The following is a 17,890-nucleotide window of genomic DNA, read 5'->3' as shown; positions in this document are numbered from 1 at the left end:
TTAGCTTCAATGGGATAAGGCTTCTAGATAATTATTGTATAGCTATAAATAGGGACTTGTATTGTTCTTATTTGTGTGTGTTTGAAAGGTGAAATCACCCACCCAAGGGGAGCTCACCTTTGGTGAGGTCGGTTCTTTGTTATCAATATAAATCTTTTAACCGACAACGAGATTGTTCGTTTATATTTTATCGCTGTATTATTTATGTTCGGTCGTTTGAATTCACCGCACCCGTCTCAAAAACCGTGTCAAGAGCAAAACCGTTCGAGTGGTCGTTTTGGGACCTACACCCACTTTTATTTCACTTATCATATTCTTTTTGAACTTCCACCGGGATAGTGGCCACTCTAGAATGATTAGAAATAAAAGTACCTGTATTGTCAAGAAAGTCTTTTATCAAAATGTGAAAATTGCCCATGATTGTAAGTATTCAGCCAAGTAATTATCTTCACTTAACAAACTGAGAATTCTAGGAGTTTCCACCAGTGTGGTGGCCTCTCAGGAATTTTTAGTTTTTCTGTTTTGTTTTTGGTTGGTGTTTACGGTTTTGTTTTCGTTTATTTATTTCGTTGTGGTCGGATTTGTTTCGGTTTGGTTTCGACTTTTTTCAGTATTTGTTTTGTTTTGGTCGGCGGTTTTGTTTTGTTTCGTTCACATTTTCAGTTTTTTTTGTTTCGTTTTCTTCGGTTTTTTTACAGTTTCGGTTCGGCTTTTTTGTTTTGTTTTTGTCGCTTTTTCGGTTTCAGTTTCTTGTTACATTTTGGTCAAATTTTTGTTTTTGGTTTCAGTTTTCTTCTTTCGTTTTGGTTGCTTTCAGTTCGGTTTTGATTTTTTTAGTTTTTTTGTTTCGTGTTTGGTTGTTTTCTCGGTTTTGACTCCAAACCTTTTTCGTTTTTGGTAATTTGAATTGTGGGTTTTGTTTTGAAATAAAATGCGAATAATTTGGGTAATTTGAATTAGATAAATTATGATTGTGGGTTTGTTTTGAAATAAAATACGATGAACCTTGTTTTGACCCGTTTAGACTTAAACAAAAGTCACTTATATTTTTCCAACTCATTCTGACCTTCTTGAAGTATTCTTTTAATCCATACGGACCCATTTCACTTTTCAAATTAATTAGTCTACCCAAAAAACCCATATGGATTTCTTTTGCCAGCTCTAGATCTCATATTATATTTCCACTCTGTTCATTTAGTTGTTTGATAAAAAGAATGTTGTTGTTTTGTCCTTTTCTTTCATCTCTTTAGACTCCTACCTCCAGTTCAATTTTAGGCCCTGCTATTGCACAAGAAACACCTTGGTCCTATAATTTGGTTGTTACATCTGCAAAATCTAGATAAGGTCGATGTAGAATGGTGTGACGATGTCGAGGAGGTATTTGAAGTAACATCGGATGGATGTTACAAATAATGAGTCACAAACTGTTGTGATACTTCCAAAGCTAAGAGGGAGGAGTGAAGTTAAAGTATCTATTTAATCTCAAGTATATATGGAAGAGCAATCAGTGGACAAGATTGGAGTTTCCACACCTAACAAGACTTGTTATTATTGCATGCGATAGTTTGGAATATGTTTTTACATCTTCCATGGTTGGTAGTCTCATGAATCTCCAACAACTTTATTGATGGTGATAATACATATTTTAGTATGTATTATTGATGGTGATGTGAATGTTTAAAAACCTTGGGTTACATGCAAATTGCAATGTTTAAAAACTGGTATCTAACTCTTATTGAATTGGGCTAAAAATGGTATAATCGGTTAAACCGGATTGTACCGGAAGGTTCAACCGGGTTGAATAGGTTTATTGTAATTTTATATAAATGCGACTTTAACTCAAAAATAAACCAAAAGTATTTGATTCCATAATAAAGTAAACAATTCAAAAGTTAATCCATAATACAAAAGCACTCAATTTTCAAACAAAGTTTTAATTAAAGTAAAAGTGTGCAACAGGTTTATGATATTGAAGAGTTGTATCCGTCGAGTTCACGATCCACGTTTCAGTTTGCTGATATTTAGTTTATTCCGTAAGTTAAAACTAATTTTCAAAAAATGTAGGCTGCAAAATATCAAAAATTTCTTAGGTTTAAAATCGGATTGTCAGTTTAAACCGGTATTTTAGAAGTAAAAACCCGTCAGTTTAATGTTCTAACAAACCGCCCATAGATATTAAGCCTAAAATACCGGCATGCAGTGTGAAACCTAGTATTACCGGTTCAACCGGCCTGTACGAACCTGTTTTCAAAACATTGATTACATGCATGTTTAGACCCATAGACCAATGACAGGAGCATTTTGATAAATTAACCCTTTTTTTGGGTGCCTAGGCTTAGGGAGAGACCCATGCACCTTGAATCCTTGATAACTATGGATTTAGAGTCATGTCAAGATCAGGAATCAAAATATATTCAAGACTGCCTCTTCAACTTAAATTGGTTTTTTATCTTATTGAGTTTGTTAAGCGGTAGAATGCTCTTGTATGTCATTTTAAGCATTTTGGTAAATTAAGTTAAGTGCTTGAATATTCATTCCAACTTTGTTTCTTTTGACTTTCTTGATAATAGTTGACTTTGACCACCTTCAAACTTTGTTTCTTTGAACTTTCTAAATAACATAATAACAATGCCCATCCAATTTGGAAGAAGATGACTCATTTGGTCGTGATAACATAATGCGCTTAACGTGTGTTTTTTTTCTTCTTCTAAGATGGCCTATGTTAGTGTCCAGATTATAATGTCCATAATATATGAAAATAAACAGGCCCCGCTCCTAGAAAGCAAAAACAATTTAGGGTCGGAGGCGAAATTTTTTTGGGCTTTAATTACAAAGGAGTATTTTGTTGGTTTAAACAATTAAATTTTTATATAGGTTTACTTGGTTATAATTTGGGTTGTGTAAAAAATTTTTGTATAAAAAATTGATTAAACATGTTTCAAATGAGACTTGAACCCATAACCTTTTGGTTAAGAGTAATACTCTTTTGCCACTAGACCAAGCTAGTGGTCATATAATTATGTTTAAACATTAAATATACATATTGTTTTTAATATATATATATATATTTAAAAAAAATTAGGGCCTGTGGCCGTCTACCACCCCGCGCCCCTATGGCCAGCCCTGAAAATAATCTTGTATGACATTGTAAGTGCCTATGATATGTGAATTGTGAAAATTCGAGAACTTTTGTGAAATAAACGTAAGAAACAAGGGCATGTTTGTGTTCGGTAATTAAAATTTAGACGAGGATCTTAATTAGACATATACTCGTGTTCATGTCCATTCGTTTAAAAAATGAACATGTCCGTATTCGTTTATTTAAAATCTAGAAGAACGATTTACAAACATAAATGAACATAACTAAACAAAGATAAAAAGACATAAATGACCTAGAACCGGGTTCTTTTACACCCGGCAATACCCGAAAACCGGAACCAGTTCATACCTGAAACTAGGTTTTTCTAATACCCTATATGTACCTCTAGCCCAACCTAGAGGTGCACAAAAAGGTCGGGTCCGAACCCGACTCGGTGTACCCAACCCGCAGGTAGGACCAGGTATAGAATTTCTCTCCGAGACCGAAAATACCCGGTCAAAACCCGAAAAAAAAAAACCCGATTTGTGCACGTCTAGCCCAACCCAATTAAATGATAGAGGGCAGTCGAAACTTAAACCCATGTTAAGTTTAACCCACCACCATGTCCGTGTGTGTGATTCCATGGGGCCCACCCTATCCAGATGTAACACAAGAACTGACACACACCAGTAGTAGATCATAATAATATATATATATATATATATATATATATATATATCACACGTTACCGCTCTTTTTCTCTCTCTCTCAACCACAATCTGTAACCAAGTCTGTTCGTTAATGGAGCTCCGGTCAATTCACTCGCCGGTTGTTAGTACCATACCTACTACTACTAAAGGCTCCGTTGATAACCGTCAGGCTGTATGTTACCGTCAGTTGTTAATCGGATCGTTCGGTACGAAGAGAGTTGTGAGATCGAATTCGAATGCCGTTAGGTTTAAACCGGTTCGGTTTAACGCTCAGGCGTCAGGTATTATTATTATATTATTACGTCAATGCTGTTTGTTTTCGTTTGATTTTATAATGTGATTTGTTGATTTTGATGAGCGATAAGGTTATTGTTGATTTTGATAATTTGCAATGTGAAGATGTGATTTGTTGATTTCGATAAATTGTAGGTTTAATTTGTAGGTTAAAAGTGCTCGAGCTCAGCTCGTTTTAACTTAAGAGAGTTCGAGCTTAGCTAGTGAGTAGTGAGCTCAGCTCGCCCTCGGCTCCTTTGACATAATTCGGTTTGATTATTGATTTGATTTCTGTCTTTTGGGGTTAATTGTATTTTCGTTTATTTTTGCAATGTGATTTGTTGAATTGGATGAGTTTTAGGTTGAATTTGTAGTTTAGGTTTTGTGATTGACGTAATCTGGTTTGATTGATGAGTTGCACTCTGTTTTTCGGGGTTAATTTATGTTGATCGCTTGCCTTTTGTTTCGATGTAAGCGCTACTTTTCAAAATAAATAAATACGTATAAATTTATGTTGTTAGGCTTGTAATTGTTGATTTTTTATTTAATGTGATTTGTTGATTTTGATAAGTTGTAAGTTTAATTTGATCGGTGTGAAGGTTTTCGAGATTTTTTTTTAATTGAGCGTTTGTTTGTGTAATTTGGGCGTGTAATTGTTCTCTACTAGGTATTAAAACTGAAAGAGAATCATTAGGTTTAGTAATCAATAGCTAGCGAAGTAGAAGTGTAAACGAACGGAGCCGAACCCAGCTCGTTTTAACTTAAAAGTGCTCGAGCTCTTCTCGTTTTAACTTAAGAGAGCTCAAGCTTAGCTCGTTTGTAATTTATTACTTATTTAATTGTTTTATTTATATTTTTATAGTTATATACATATTTATTTATAGCTCGTTTATTAAATGAGCCTCAGTAAAAGCTCGGTCTCGAGTTCATTTATTAAACGAGCCTCAATAAAAGCTCGGGCTCGTTTAATCTAGCTCGGTTTGAGATTTTAATGAGCCGATCTCGAGTAGATAATGAGCAGCTCGGCTCGTTTTCACCCAGGGAAATCACCTCTTAAGATTTGTGTTCCATTTAACCTCTTAGTCTGTCTAAATAACAATCATCTACTGGTTTTATGTAAGGTGCAGCAACAATTGGATTACAGCCTGCTGAAACGAAAACAAAAGACGGTGAGAAAGATGAAAATCTCATATTTGTTGCAGGAGCAACCGGCAAAGTTGGTTCACGCACAGTAAGGTTGAATACAATTTACAATGTTAATAACGACTCATCCAACTTTTTGCACTCGATTTTGAAACTTTTACATAACTGATGGTTTGTGCAGGGAGCTTTTGAAGCTAGGGTTTAACGTCCGAGCTGGTGTACGAAGCACTCAAAGAGCAGAGTCTTTGGTGAAGGTATGACTTTTAACACTTTACACTCATTAGATTAATAATCTTCTTTATTTTCTTAAACTGTAAATAAACAAATCATACAAATGTATAAAACCATTGTTATTATTTGTAGAGCGTGCAGCAGATGAAGCTTGATGATGGAAGTCAGCGTAAGAATTTACTTTAATGATAAATTTTGAAGTTTTATTGTTAGTTATGTAAGGAAAGCTGCCCACTGTGTAGTCCAGCTATAGAGAAGCTTCAACTTGTGGAGTGTGATTTGGAGAAACCAGAGCAAATTAAGCCTGCATTGGGCAATGCTTCAACGGTTATATGTACCATTGGCGCGAGTGAGAAGGAGATATTTGATGTTACTGGGCCTTACCGAATTGACTTTCAAGCCACAAAGAACCTTATTGATGCAGGTGCTTAAGGTTTTAAATACTTTTATCTATTGCATTAAACTTGACGAGTTAAAGCGAATTGGTTGATGATATAAAGGATTAATTAAAGTTTTTTGTTTAAATCTGTAGCTGCTGCTGCAAAAGCGAAACACTTTATTTTGGTTACTTCTTTGGGAACAAACAAGTTTGGATTTCCTGCTGCTGTATTGAAGTGAGTTCAGTGTTCCTGATTATGTGACTGTTTGTGACGTAATAAGCACTTTCAATTGATAATTTTAGCAACCATAATTTATGCGCTGGTATGATGCTTACACTGATTTTATTATTTCTGTTTGGAGCTTGTTTTGGGGAGTTCTATGTTGGAAAAGAAAGGCTGAAGAAGCGTTACTTGCTAGCGGGATTCCTTACACTGTGAGTTAGAATAAACAAGAGATGGCTATTTTGACGTATTAGTGCTAATAAGGATCATATAATAATAATCACAATACTAATACTAATAATAATAAGTTAGACGCTGGAAAAAATCGTTCCTGGTCAACCCGGCCTGTTTTGACACATAAAGTTTTAACTACCTGTTACACAATCCACCCATTTTGCCACATGTACATCAAACTGTATCTTACATGGTAACCTAGACACTTACAAACTTAAATTTTATTTTTTTTTCTTTTCAGATAGTGAGACCTGGAGGCATGGAGCGTCCTACAGACTCCTTCAAGGAAACACATAATCTTACCCTCTCTCTAGAAGATACTTTATTTGGTGGTCTAGTTTCAAATTTACAGGTTTTCTTCCACCAAACTTCTACTACATATTTATGCGTCACTCATGTCTTTTTGCTCATGTGACAATAGCTTCATTTCACATTGTTTCCCATAGACAATTGAGCTTTTGTTCGTTTAATGTTGCTTATTGTTAATTACTATCAGGTGGCAGAACTCCTTGCGTTTATGGCTAAAAATCCCAATCTTTCATATTGTAAAGTAGTTGAAGTAGTTGCCGAAACAACAGCACCATTGACCCCCATGGGTGATCTCTTAACAAAAATACCACCTCAACGCCCGATACCTCCCCAACCTAAGGTGCATATTCTTTGTTTACATCTTATCACTTCAAAATAATTTGCATTCCCATAATATCAATAATCTATACATATAATCAAGGAACCGGAGCCGGAAGTTATCAAGGAACCGGAGCCGGAAGTTAGCAAAGAACCTGAACCTGTTTCCAAAAGCACCGTAATTGAGACTTCGAGCGTTACCACTGAACCACAAGTCGAGTCAAAAATTGCTTCCTCAAGACCACTTTCTCCATACACCGCGTAAGCCGTATTATTTTGTAAAATCTTTAGTTATTCTAATGCTTCCTGCAATACAAATGTCAATTTTTACTTGCAAGGCCATATAATAATGTAGGCATCATTACTCGCATGATCTCTTTGTTATTGTCGTGATTAGTTACAATTACAACCGAACCTCCACCAGTGGCTGCAGAATTGCCGAAACCCAGACCTCTCTCTCCTTATACCGCGTAAGTCACTCGCTGTGAGTAGATTCACGGGCAGTTTTGTCATTTACACAGCTCTAGATTTTTGATAGAGGCTTTGAATTCATTATACAATTAATTATCCAACAAGTTTTTTTTTTTGCCTAAGTCAACATAAGCGAAGCCAAAATGATCCTTAAGTGACATCTAAGATTGTTTTAATAGTTAGGGCCCATGCACAGATTCGCAGCTCAATAATGATTGTTTTTTTTGAATAAATTGACATAGAAGGTTTTATGCATGAAAAAGGTTTAGACCCATTTGGCCTGTTTCCTTTTTAGTTTATTTGCAAGTAAACGGGTCAAAATTTTCATCTTTTGTTGAATCTCAAATATCAGTTTTAGTCGGTATTTGTTGGGCCAACAACCAATGGGTCTGGATAGTTTTATGTAGACTTTTATGTAGAGGGTTTCAGCTTTAGCTTTGAATATTTTACTGTTTAATCAATGGTTCAGTTTATTGGATTTAGTTCACTGTTCACATGACATACTTAAGTAATTAGTGCATTGGTTATGATAACAAAACAATATTTATTAAAGTAATAAGGTAAATCTTTGAATCTAAAAGTTTGTTTAATATTGGAACCTAAATTCCGAGTCCACGGTTGGCTCTGATACCATGTTAACATGTTAAAAGACTGATTGCATGCTATTCAATAGAGGGTTACAATATATAGAAAAAACCAGGCCCGTGGACTCGATACGGAAACCTCAAATGAGTGAAACAAAATACTTTCTGTTAATCCTTTTGATCTAGTTTGTTTTTGTTTTGACGCGTTTGCATAAAACGCAACCCAAACTGACCCGTTTCGTAAGTGGGTTGAAAGTGCTACCTTTAGACTCTTATTGTTAATATTACTATTACAGCTATGAAGGTTTGAAACCCCCTTCATCCCCAACTCCATCAGGCGGCAGTAAACCGGCGGTTGAAGCAGTATCAGCTCCTCCTACTGTTCCTGAAACTAGTACACCAGTGGAAACGGTTACATTTACATTTACAACCGAACCTCCACCGGTGGCTGCAGAATTGCCGAAACCTAGACCACTCTCTCCTTATACCGCGTAAGTCAAATCTATTTCCGCTTGATTTTTAGTTTCTAGTAGACGTGGCAAAACGTGTGAGCGGATACACATGTAAACATGTCGGGTTAAAACTAGTAACTTTATGTGAGGTCTAAACGAGTTAGCAGCTAGGTCTATAAACGAATTGAACGAACACGAATGGAGCATGTTCATGTTTGTGTATTTAACTTTAACCAAACAAGTGATGGGACACGAACAATTAAATGAACATGGTTTTCTAGTTCGTGTTCGTTCATTGAGAAACTGAGTGTGTCCGTGTCCGTTTACGTATGTTAGTTAATAGTATAATTGAATGGTTCACAAATGTAAACTAATGGACATAGACGAAAGAACATAACTAAGCTAACTCCAGTTAAAGGGAAGCATGAACATCGATATGTTAGGCTTAAAAATTTGCTAAAGTTTAAACTAAATTGTAATGGGTAATATTTTAATATTATAAAGCTAGACTAAACCAACAAACGAACATTAATGAATTTAAATGAACGTAAATGAAGTTCACGAACATACAGGGGTGTGTGCGGTGCAGTTTTAGGCTAAAACCAAACCAAAACAAAACTTCGGTTTTTTGTAGTAAAGAAACCATTTGGTTTCGGTGTTTTCGGTTTTTGTTTTGATTTTTGGGTTCAGTTTCGGTTTTTTTCGGTTTTGCCATTTGAGCTTGAAATTTAGGACGAAAAACAAAAGTTTGGCCGAAAATAATAAATTTAGGTATAAATAATTTTGATAATTATTAACTAATTGACTATTATTCATTTGGCCAAAACTATTTGAGTTACATATTTAATAAGTTCTTATAAAATACTTAAAATAATAAAAAAATAAAACCATTTTCGGTTTTTATTACATGCAACAGTTCGGTTTTTAAAAAAACATAAAACCAAATCGTCGGATTTTGTTTCGGTTTGGTTTTTTCGGGTTTTCTAGTTTCGGATTGGTTTTTCTGGTTTCTTGCACACCCCTAACATACATGAATGAACGAGACATTTGTCATAGTTCCATTATACTCAGTTTATTGTAATAACTAGGGGTGTTTTTGTCTTTTAGATATGAAAACCTGAAGCCTCCTTCATCACCAAGTCCAAGTAAACCATCAGTATCACCGCCACCACCAGCTTCCATTGTAGACAACGGGTCTCCTATTGCTTCCACGCCCGAAGAAGACACCTCAGATCACTCAACAGTGAAACCTAGGCCACTTTCACCGTACCCCATATATGTTTTTGTTCGTCTATGTTATCACATTATCATCGGTATTAAAACTAACTTTATTGTGTTACTTTTATGTTGTTGTAGGTATGAAAACTTGAAGCCTCCGAGTTCGCCTACTCCTTCTGTTCCTAAATAAACACGAATTCGTATTTCTTTTGGTGCACATTTTAATGATGGAAATTGATGCAAGGGAATGTGAAAAGTATATAAATATGTATAGTAGATCCGGAATGTAAAACGAACTTAAGAGGCATTATTAGACAAACAACCGAATTTCGCCCCATTTTTTTAAATTGTAATCTTGAAATCGGTATATGATGCACATACATTTATGGATCATTTCTTTATCAAACTTCCTCATTACCACTACTACTTATATATTTTATAGTATGCTACTAGAGTGGTAAAGCAAGATTAAAGAATATCCTGTTAACTTTACCAGTATCATCGTATGTTGATATTTTATCAGGACGGTCGCTAAGCTTCCAATAATATACAAGATCAAGAAATGCATACAATGATAATCATATAAACAGTGTTATGATTCAGCTCATGCTTAAACTCCAAAACAGCTTCAATATTCCTGCAAATCCTTTTATCTTTTAAATTTTGATTATTGGATACTTAGTATTGTATGTATAGCTTAATAATTATCCAAGTGTCTAAAATTCATAATTAATAAATTGTTTTTTTTTTAATTTCTAAACGCCTCGAGTTCAATATCCGTATAAATTATTTAACAACACAATGTCAAATCATAGTGATGCAAGTTGGAAAACACGCTGCACCGATAATATTTACCAGTGATTAACCACTTGGTGAAATCACGATAATCAACTTTCTTATACGTCTTATTGTCACGAATCCTAAGGTTTCCTCGAATATCAAACACAAATATAATATATAATTTTTTTTCCTTTACGTCACACGACATTAGTCTCAATAACATAACCCTTAAACAGGGTCTTCTGGGATGGGGAGGCAGGGAACTTGACCGACTTAGACCTGATCATCCCAAATGCCTCAAAATTAAAATATATACATATTTAAAAAAAATTGCTTTTAAACCTATTAACTTGTTTATATAAACAACATTATGCCTAAATTATCAACTTTATAGCCCAATTATCATTATATCATTTACCTTTTATATATGAGTTATCGAATTTATACTCGCATTCAGCTAAAAAATTTTTAGCGATTCTGTCATGTCCTTATACTAACATGGATGATCAACATTTCTTTTCAATAATTCGTGGGGACATAAAATGTCCATTTTATATATTCAATTAGAAGTTTGGCGACGTTGGACAACGATTGGGCTACTTGACATGCTCTGGTTGGGCTACATAATTTTTATTGTTTTTTTTGTTTTATATTGATATTTAAACGGTTATTCGCGTCCTCTTACCATATGGGACCGACAACGCTCGGGTTTTACCGGCATGTTTGTTTTAGTTCGGGTACCCTAATGAACATAACTAAAACCGACGAATTCGTGTCAACTCACCGCCACAAACGCCCACGACCGACAACGCTCAAGTTTTACCAAAGTATGAGTGTTATCGATTCACCACCCCAACGCCCGACATTGACAATGTTCGGGTTTACTGACCAAATAAACTTCGTTTTAAATATTTTATTCGTTTATTAATTTGAATAACTTTTTTCTTAGGTTTTAACACTTGGGTTGTACTAATATTGATTATACCGTATGAACATAATTGATATTGGCCGAATTCACATCAACTCACTATCGTAACGCAATTGGTTCATAAACAGATCCGACCGGTACGGAAACTAGTTAAGTTATAGTACAAGAAGTTAAACCGTAACTACAATTTAACAAAAAAAAAACTAGTTGGGGTATAATCGTCAGTTTACCAATACTTATAACGACCTTTTAGGGTTTCAGTTTGTACCACAAATGGGCGAACCAGAGCCACCGTCCGAAGCCAAGCGAACCACCGTCGGACCAACGTCCGTTAAGGCTTACCTCGATCCTAATTACTGGTTCGTACTCAATTAACATTATTATTATTATTATTATTATTATTATTATTATTACTAGCTTTCCCTGTCTTATTATATCTATAAAATTGATAGTTTACAGAGTAAGCGTACAAATAAAATAACATTACAGCTTTTGTTCTAAGTTAAATTATTATTACTCTACTTTATTTTTTGTATCCTAATTACTCTAGTTCAAAACTGTAATTATTATTATTATTCATTATTATTGTTATTATTATTAGGAATGAGAGGTTTAGTTCGGAGGATCATTACGAATGGCTGAAGGATTACTCGCATTTTCGGCATTTGATTCAGCAGCATATTAAACCGGATTCTTCGGTAAGCTGTTTTCTTTTGATTAATCAATAGAATAAGGAAAGATACAGTGTAAACGAGCCGAGCCTGAGCTCGGATTGTTTTGAGTTATGAGAGCTCGAGCTCGATTGCGGCTCGTTTTAACATACGAGAGCTTGAGCTTGGCTTGGTTTGACTTATGAGAGCTCAAGCTTGATTGCGGCTCGTTTTGACTTATGAAGTCGAACTTGGCTTGGTTTGACTTATGAGAGCTCGAGATCAGCTCGTTTTGACTTACGAGAGCTCGAGCTCGGCTCGTTTTGACTTACAAGAGCTCAAGCTCGATTGCGGATCGCTTTGACTCACATGGTCAAACTTGGCTCGGTTTGACTTATGAGAGCTTGAGCTCAGCTCGTTTTGACTTACGAAAGCTCAAGCTCGATTGCGGCTCGTTTTGACTTACGAAGTCGAAATTCGCTTGGTTTGACTTACGAAAGCTTGAACTCGGCTCGGTTTGACTTACGAGAGCTCAAGCTCGACTTGTTTTGGCGTACAAGAGCTCGAGCTCATGTAGTATCTTAAACGAGGCATAGCTCAGTTGTGCAGTGAGAAATCAACACATAGAAGTCAAAAAGAGGTCAAACTTAAAAACATGCGTTTTTAAGTATCAACGAGCTTCCCATCAAGGTTCGAGCTCGTGCTCGGCTCGTTTCAAGCTTGATTCGATCTCCAGTAGCTCGCTAACGGGATCGGCTACTCGACAATTACTGAACTCACTGTTTGACTTTTATTCAATATCTTAATTTTTTTTAGATTTTAATGATGAGTTCATGAACTTGAATGTAGAACTCGCTAGCCGCTAGGAGCTAGTCTGGTGGTGAGGTACCGACTAGCGATTAATAGTGATTAATATGATAAGAGTTTTATATATAATTTTTCAAATACTTCAAAGTTTTGACCGGCTTTGACCGGTAACCGATTTTAGGGGCCGATTATATGAACTCGCATCGGCAGCCCACCGATCTATCTTAATAGTAGCGTAATATAATACTACAGGTATTGGAGCTCGGGTGTGGAAACTCACAACTGTGTGATGAGTTATATAAAGAAGGAATCACTAATATAACCTGCATCGATCTATCTTCGGTTGCATTTGAAAAAATGCAAAAACGGATGCTTTCTAAAGGCTACAAAGGTTTGTGAATTCACTTAATTTGTTTTGTATTATTTATATAAATCTTTTTTTTTTCATTTTACTATTTTTGTTTGCAGATGTCAAAGTGTTGGAATGCGATATGTGTAATCTTTCGTTTGCTGATGAATCGTTTGATGTCGTTATAGAGAAAGGAACCATGGTAAATTGTAAATAAATTACGAAACTAAAATGTTTATTATTTAAGTTTTAACATGTCTAGTTTATATTTTGTTAAACTTGAAGGATGTTTTGTTCGTGGACAGTGGCGACCCGTGGAACCCACGGCCCGAGGCTGTAAACAAAGCAATGGCGATGCTTCAAGGTGTTCATAGAGTTTTGAAACCGAATGGGATTTTCATCTCAATTGCTTTTGGTCAGGTAGCAAAAATATATAATAATAATAATAATAACATAATAATGATAATAATACTCGTGTTGACATGTTATCCAACCTGCTCATTTTTCGTGTACTGCAGCCACACTTCAGGCGTCCACTATTTAACGCACCGGAGTTTACATGGTCCGTTGATTACACTACCTTTGGAGATGGGTTTCATTATTTCTTTTATATTTTAAGGAAGGTTAGTTTTAATGTTTTATGAGTATTTAAATTATTTATATTTCTTGAATGAAGATTTAGTTTTAAGCCATCATATTTGGTTTTTTTTACAGGGATGCAAATCACTAGATGCCGATGCAGATGCCAAGAAAGTTGAAACGCCGTCTTTATGTCTTTATCAAGATGAATTGGATAACGAAGATTATTTATTTCGTACCAACATTGATGATGAAATTGATGACCAAAGATGACACTGCAACTAGAGATGGGCAGGACATGTTTCTGTTTTGGACCGTTTTGCCCGTCTCAACATACATTTTTCTGTAGTTGTGTGCAAGTTTGAAGCTCGAAGGGATATTTATGTCTCGTTTTTTGTATTGGTCGATGTTAGAAAACGATTAGAAAAGATTAGAAATGATCGTATGTTTTCTTTTCGACGTTTACATTATAAAATATGTTTAGTTTGCCAGTTTGGGTAGTTAGTTTGAGTTCTTAAACGAGTTGTACTCGAAGCTCACGAACTTGCTCATTTATTTATGTTTGCGTACCAAGTTTAAAAGTACAATTCTTTTTGTTAACTTAATGCGATTTGTTAAGATTCAAATTTGACGTATGAAGCTTGGTGTGGCCTCGATTAAGGTCGGGCCGACATAGCCTGCTCTATAATTGGTCTCGCCTTTTGAACCCTTTTTGAGGTTCCGGACCCGACAGCGGATATGACCTGGTATTCCCGTCGGAGCCAGTTCCATCTTTACCTGGTCAAAACCCGACCTGACCCTACCCGGAAAACCGGTCAAATACCCGATTATAACCAGAACCAGTTCCTACCCGACCCGGTTTTGACTTTTGTTGACCATACTTGGGTCGGTGGGTTATAAACTTATAATCAATTTATAGATTAGTTAAATAGTGCATAGATGGGTTGACGAGTTGTAAGCGTGTAGTAATATAGTTGTACTCGGATTGAACTATAGTTATATTAATTGTAATCTAACTTTAAACGAGTCATGAACTAACGTGTTAAATACAACCCAACCCACACGACATGTTTGACACGTTACCAGACTTGTTCATTTTCGTAACCACTTTTTGTCTTGCGTTGATTTGATGATTTTCATGCATTGCAACCACGCTTAAGGCGTCCACGATTATAATGCACCGGAGTTTACATGGTCCATCGACTAAACTACATTTGGAGATGGATTTCGTTAATTCTTTTATATCGTTTTGCCTGCCTCAACATGCATTTCTTGCAGCTTGAGTTCTTAATATAACTACATATGTGATTGAGAATTGAGATGTCATTTTTTAAAATCTGTTATTTACTTTATTATTATTATTTAAATGTTGAGAATTCACATTAAATGAACAAAAGGGTATATATATTTTAAACTTGGGCTCAAGCTCGCCTAAACAAGCTCGAAATAAACAAGATGAGGAGTTCGCCTAAACTCAAGCTCGAAATTGGTATGTTTAATGTTTGTAAACGAGTTGAACTTGAGCCCAAGGTGAGCTTGCATGTTAGCTCGCATTGAATCTGTTTATAATGTTTGCAGAAAAAAATATTAAAGTTTTAAAATAAACGAGCTGACTCTAGCTTTGTAAATCCTCGTGTTGTTGGAAGTAATTAAAATTTAAATAAAGTAAAATATCGCTAGAAGGAGAGCTTGAACCTCCGACCTTGTGGTTAACAGCCACACGCTCTAACCAACTGAGCTATTCCAGCTTCTTAGTCGATTTTTAACTATACTTGTACTTGTTTATCACTTATTAAAAATTTATTAAATTATACTCACCAACCTAATAATTTTTGTGTTATTACAAAGGGATAATTTTTCCACGTTGACTTTTTCACAATTGGATTTATATGTTTTTTTGTCTTCCTTTATGTTACAATACTCATGTAGGATCGGGTTTGCCATTCAAAAAGAGGCGGCGGCGCAGTTTGTTGCCCGCTTATCCACCTCTTTATTGTAATTGGATCATTTTATTTAATATATGAAAAACCGATGTTAATTATCTCCTTTTATATTTCATAGAAACATCCAAACGATTTACAATGAAGTGGCATGTAAGCAGGCAACAAGCTGCGCCGCAACCTCCTTTTGGATAGCAAACTCAATCCGACTAAAAACAAAGTTTTGATTCTTATGGGCTGATACGTTACTATACACAACTTTCTGAACCCTATTCAAAAGGTCCACGGCATCCGGAGCTAAGAAACCAAAAGTGTCAAAGGCGAATGGGATAAACACGTGTTGATTCTCCAAACAAGCTCTCTCGTGTTTAGCAACCTTGCCCGATGCCGCCTTCAATGCTGCCTGGCCTGCTACAAATCCAGTGTCCCTAATCCCGACAAGAGGGGACACTCCTGTGAAGTCAACACAAGTTTTGATGTTAATTGAAAATTTTAGTCTTCATATTCTAGATAGCTTTTTGAAGCCTAAGTTTTGATCGTTATGCAAAATGTGAATTGTAACATGAAATTAATAATAGTGACAATATCTTTGTTAGGGTGTACTAGATAAATTAAACATTGAAGTGACACTTCTGGTCAACAGAATCTAGCAGACAGTAAAGGATCATGGGGCTCTTCTTGCAGCAGCCTCATGGAGCGTACGTATAATGCGCGATGTGAACTATGCGGTCGGTTGTTAGTGTATAATTTGCTATACTAAATGAAGATTATATTTTTATAGCTAGTATTATATAGTTTTGTAACAATATTTTAGTAATTACATATTAAAATTGTTCGCGAGTGACCCGTGACACAACTTGGCCAAAACTGAATTACCTGTTTAGACAAATCATCCTTATTCTCATAAGCTTCATGTTATATCACTTTGGCATTTATTCATTTATTAAAAATGACCCGTTTTCCTCTTTTGGGTCTGGTTATAGGGTCAAATGCGTTAAGTTAAAAAGTTTAACTAGAAAGTAAACGGGTCAATTGGTTTAGAAGTCGTCTACCGACGGGTAATTACCCGACAAATCGTCTAGCCCTTACACCATTACACCACAAAAACAAATTCTCACCCCTTACTAACTGGGCACACCACAAAAACAAATTCTCACCCCTTACTAACTGGGCGTCACACGGCGCAATTCGCCCCATTTGTAGCCCTACACTACGCATAGCCTTACACATTAAGTCCGCCATTGTTCGCAAAAACAACAAAAACATAATCTTTTGCAGGTGGTGGGGCCAAATGTCAGGTGGAAATGGAAATAGTATTTATTAAAAAAGGTTTTTTCTTGGAATTTTTGTAATTTTATTGAATAAAAATTAAAAGTATTAGATTTTCTCACTCCTAATTTTATTGAAAAAAAGTATTCTTATTAAAATAATAAAAAAACAATAATATTACACTAATATAGTGAACATATTTATATACTCTACGTAATTTGCATTCAAGTTCGGTATTCTTCTTTTTCTTTTTTTTTGTTTGTCTTTTTAAAGTTCATGTCAAATATACTTCAAAGAATGTAATTGTTTACTTTTGTATTGTCTCATAGTTTATTAAAAACTTACTTTTCTTTTTGTTTATAAAAAATTATTCAGCTAATAGGTTTAAAAAATAAATATGAGGCTTCAAAATTTATTATTATTATTATTATTATTAAAAGGGTTCTTTGATAACTTTTCTGTCGTAAACTCTACTGAATGTCGGTATCGTACATGTAACGACACAAACTGAACCAATATCGACCGAATGTCGGTACCGACATCGGTATTATCAGAACTAATGTCATAATTGTTTTATATTATGTTCAATCTATGTAATATATTTTAGTTTTTTTTTATATAAACCACAAACCCAACTGCTTATTACGATTTGAAATTTTTGAAACCAACCAAAAGTCAAGAAAAAAACCGACCTGAAACCAAACCAATGACCGAATTAAACGGTTTAACAATTTTAAATCAAGCAGTGAACTTTTAAGACATGTAGATGAGATAATTGAGATATTTAAGGATTATTACAAAAAGGGACCTCATCACAATGCAATAGCTGGCAAACGGATTTTATTTTTAAATTACTACGTTTATGACCAGTGTTGTCATTAACGAATGAAAAAGCGAACCGGGTGGGCTATCGATTCGACCGATCGAACAACTTTTGTCTCAAAAAAGGCAGTTATAGTTGAAA

At 35.1% G+C, this 17,890-nt stretch overlaps 2 protein-coding genes and 1 non-coding gene across 4 annotated transcripts; 2 read left to right on the top strand and 1 right to left on the bottom strand.

Moving 5' to 3' along the window:
- The first annotated feature begins 3,838 nt into the window (after window positions 1–3,838).
- On the top strand, window positions 3,839–10,030 carry LOC143540903 (protein TIC 62, chloroplastic-like). Of its 2 annotated transcripts, none has more exons than XM_077033861.1 (13): window positions 3,839–4,070; window positions 5,190–5,298; window positions 5,387–5,459; window positions 5,569–5,605; window positions 5,684–5,860; window positions 5,969–6,050; window positions 6,178–6,250; window positions 6,514–6,624; window positions 6,769–6,921; window positions 7,003–7,160; window positions 8,251–8,445; window positions 9,514–9,681; window positions 9,763–10,030. In XM_077033861.1, the coding sequence occupies exons 1-13, from the start codon at window positions 3,881–3,883 to the stop codon at window positions 9,812–9,814; spliced, it is 1,578 nt and encodes a 525-aa protein (XP_076889976.1). In that variant the 5' UTR covers window positions 3,839–3,880; the 3' UTR covers window positions 9,815–10,030. The 2 variants fall into 2 exon arrangements, with proteins under 2 accessions (XP_076889976.1, XP_076889975.1); XM_077033860.1 differs by having other exon boundaries at window positions 5,184–5,298.
- Window positions 10,031–11,547: 1,517 nt separating this feature from the next.
- On the top strand, window positions 11,548–14,396 carry LOC143540907 (uncharacterized). Its single transcript, XM_077033862.1, has 7 exons — window positions 11,548–11,691; window positions 11,934–12,030; window positions 13,042–13,180; window positions 13,258–13,340; window positions 13,424–13,558; window positions 13,657–13,761; window positions 13,853–14,396. The coding sequence occupies exons 1-7, from the start codon at window positions 11,606–11,608 to the stop codon at window positions 13,988–13,990; spliced, it is 783 nt and encodes a 260-aa protein (XP_076889977.1). The 5' UTR covers window positions 11,548–11,605; the 3' UTR covers window positions 13,991–14,396.
- Window positions 14,397–15,391: 995 nt separating this feature from the next.
- TRNAN-GUU (transfer RNA asparagine (anticodon GUU)) lies at window positions 15,392–15,465 on the bottom strand. The gene has a single exon. It is a non-coding gene; the product is annotated as a tRNA-Asn (tRNA).
- Window positions 15,466–17,890: the final 2,425 nt, after the last annotated feature.

The sequence above is a fragment of the Bidens hawaiensis genome, unplaced genomic scaffold, assembly GCF_021521415.1.
Source record: "Bidens hawaiensis isolate Kalapana, Puna unplaced genomic scaffold, B.hawaiensis_p1.1 tig00012385_1, whole genome shotgun sequence".
In the NCBI taxonomy this organism is placed as follows: domain Eukaryota; kingdom Viridiplantae; phylum Streptophyta; class Magnoliopsida; order Asterales; family Asteraceae; genus Bidens; species Bidens hawaiensis.
Note: the sequence above shows the minus strand (reverse complement) of the source record. Positions and strands in the feature narration are given on the sequence as shown.

Excerpts from the sequence above, each read along its gene's own strand:
- LOC143540907 (XM_077033862.1), top strand. The coding sequence starts at position 11,606 with ATGGGCGAACCAGAGCCACCGTCCGAAGCCAAGCGAACCACCGTCGGA. Across the intron at positions 11,692-11,933 it reads TACCTCGATCCTAATTACTG|GAATGAGAGGTTTAGTTCGG; the intron begins GTTCGTACTCAA and ends TATTATTATTAG. Across the intron at positions 13,762-13,852 it reads TCTTTTATATTTTAAGGAAG|GGATGCAAATCACTAGATGC; the intron begins GTTAGTTTTAAT and ends TTTTTTTTACAG.
- LOC143540903 (XM_077033860.1), top strand. The coding sequence starts at position 3,881 with ATGGAGCTCCGGTCAATTCACTCGCCGGTTGTTAGTACCATACCTACT. Across the intron at positions 4,071-5,183 it reads GTTTAACGCTCAGGCGTCAG|GTGCAGCAACAATTGGATTA; the intron begins GTATTATTATTA and ends GTTTTATGTAAG. Across the intron at positions 6,251-6,513 it reads CTAGCGGGATTCCTTACACT|ATAGTGAGACCTGGAGGCAT; the intron begins GTGAGTTAGAAT and ends TTTTCTTTTCAG.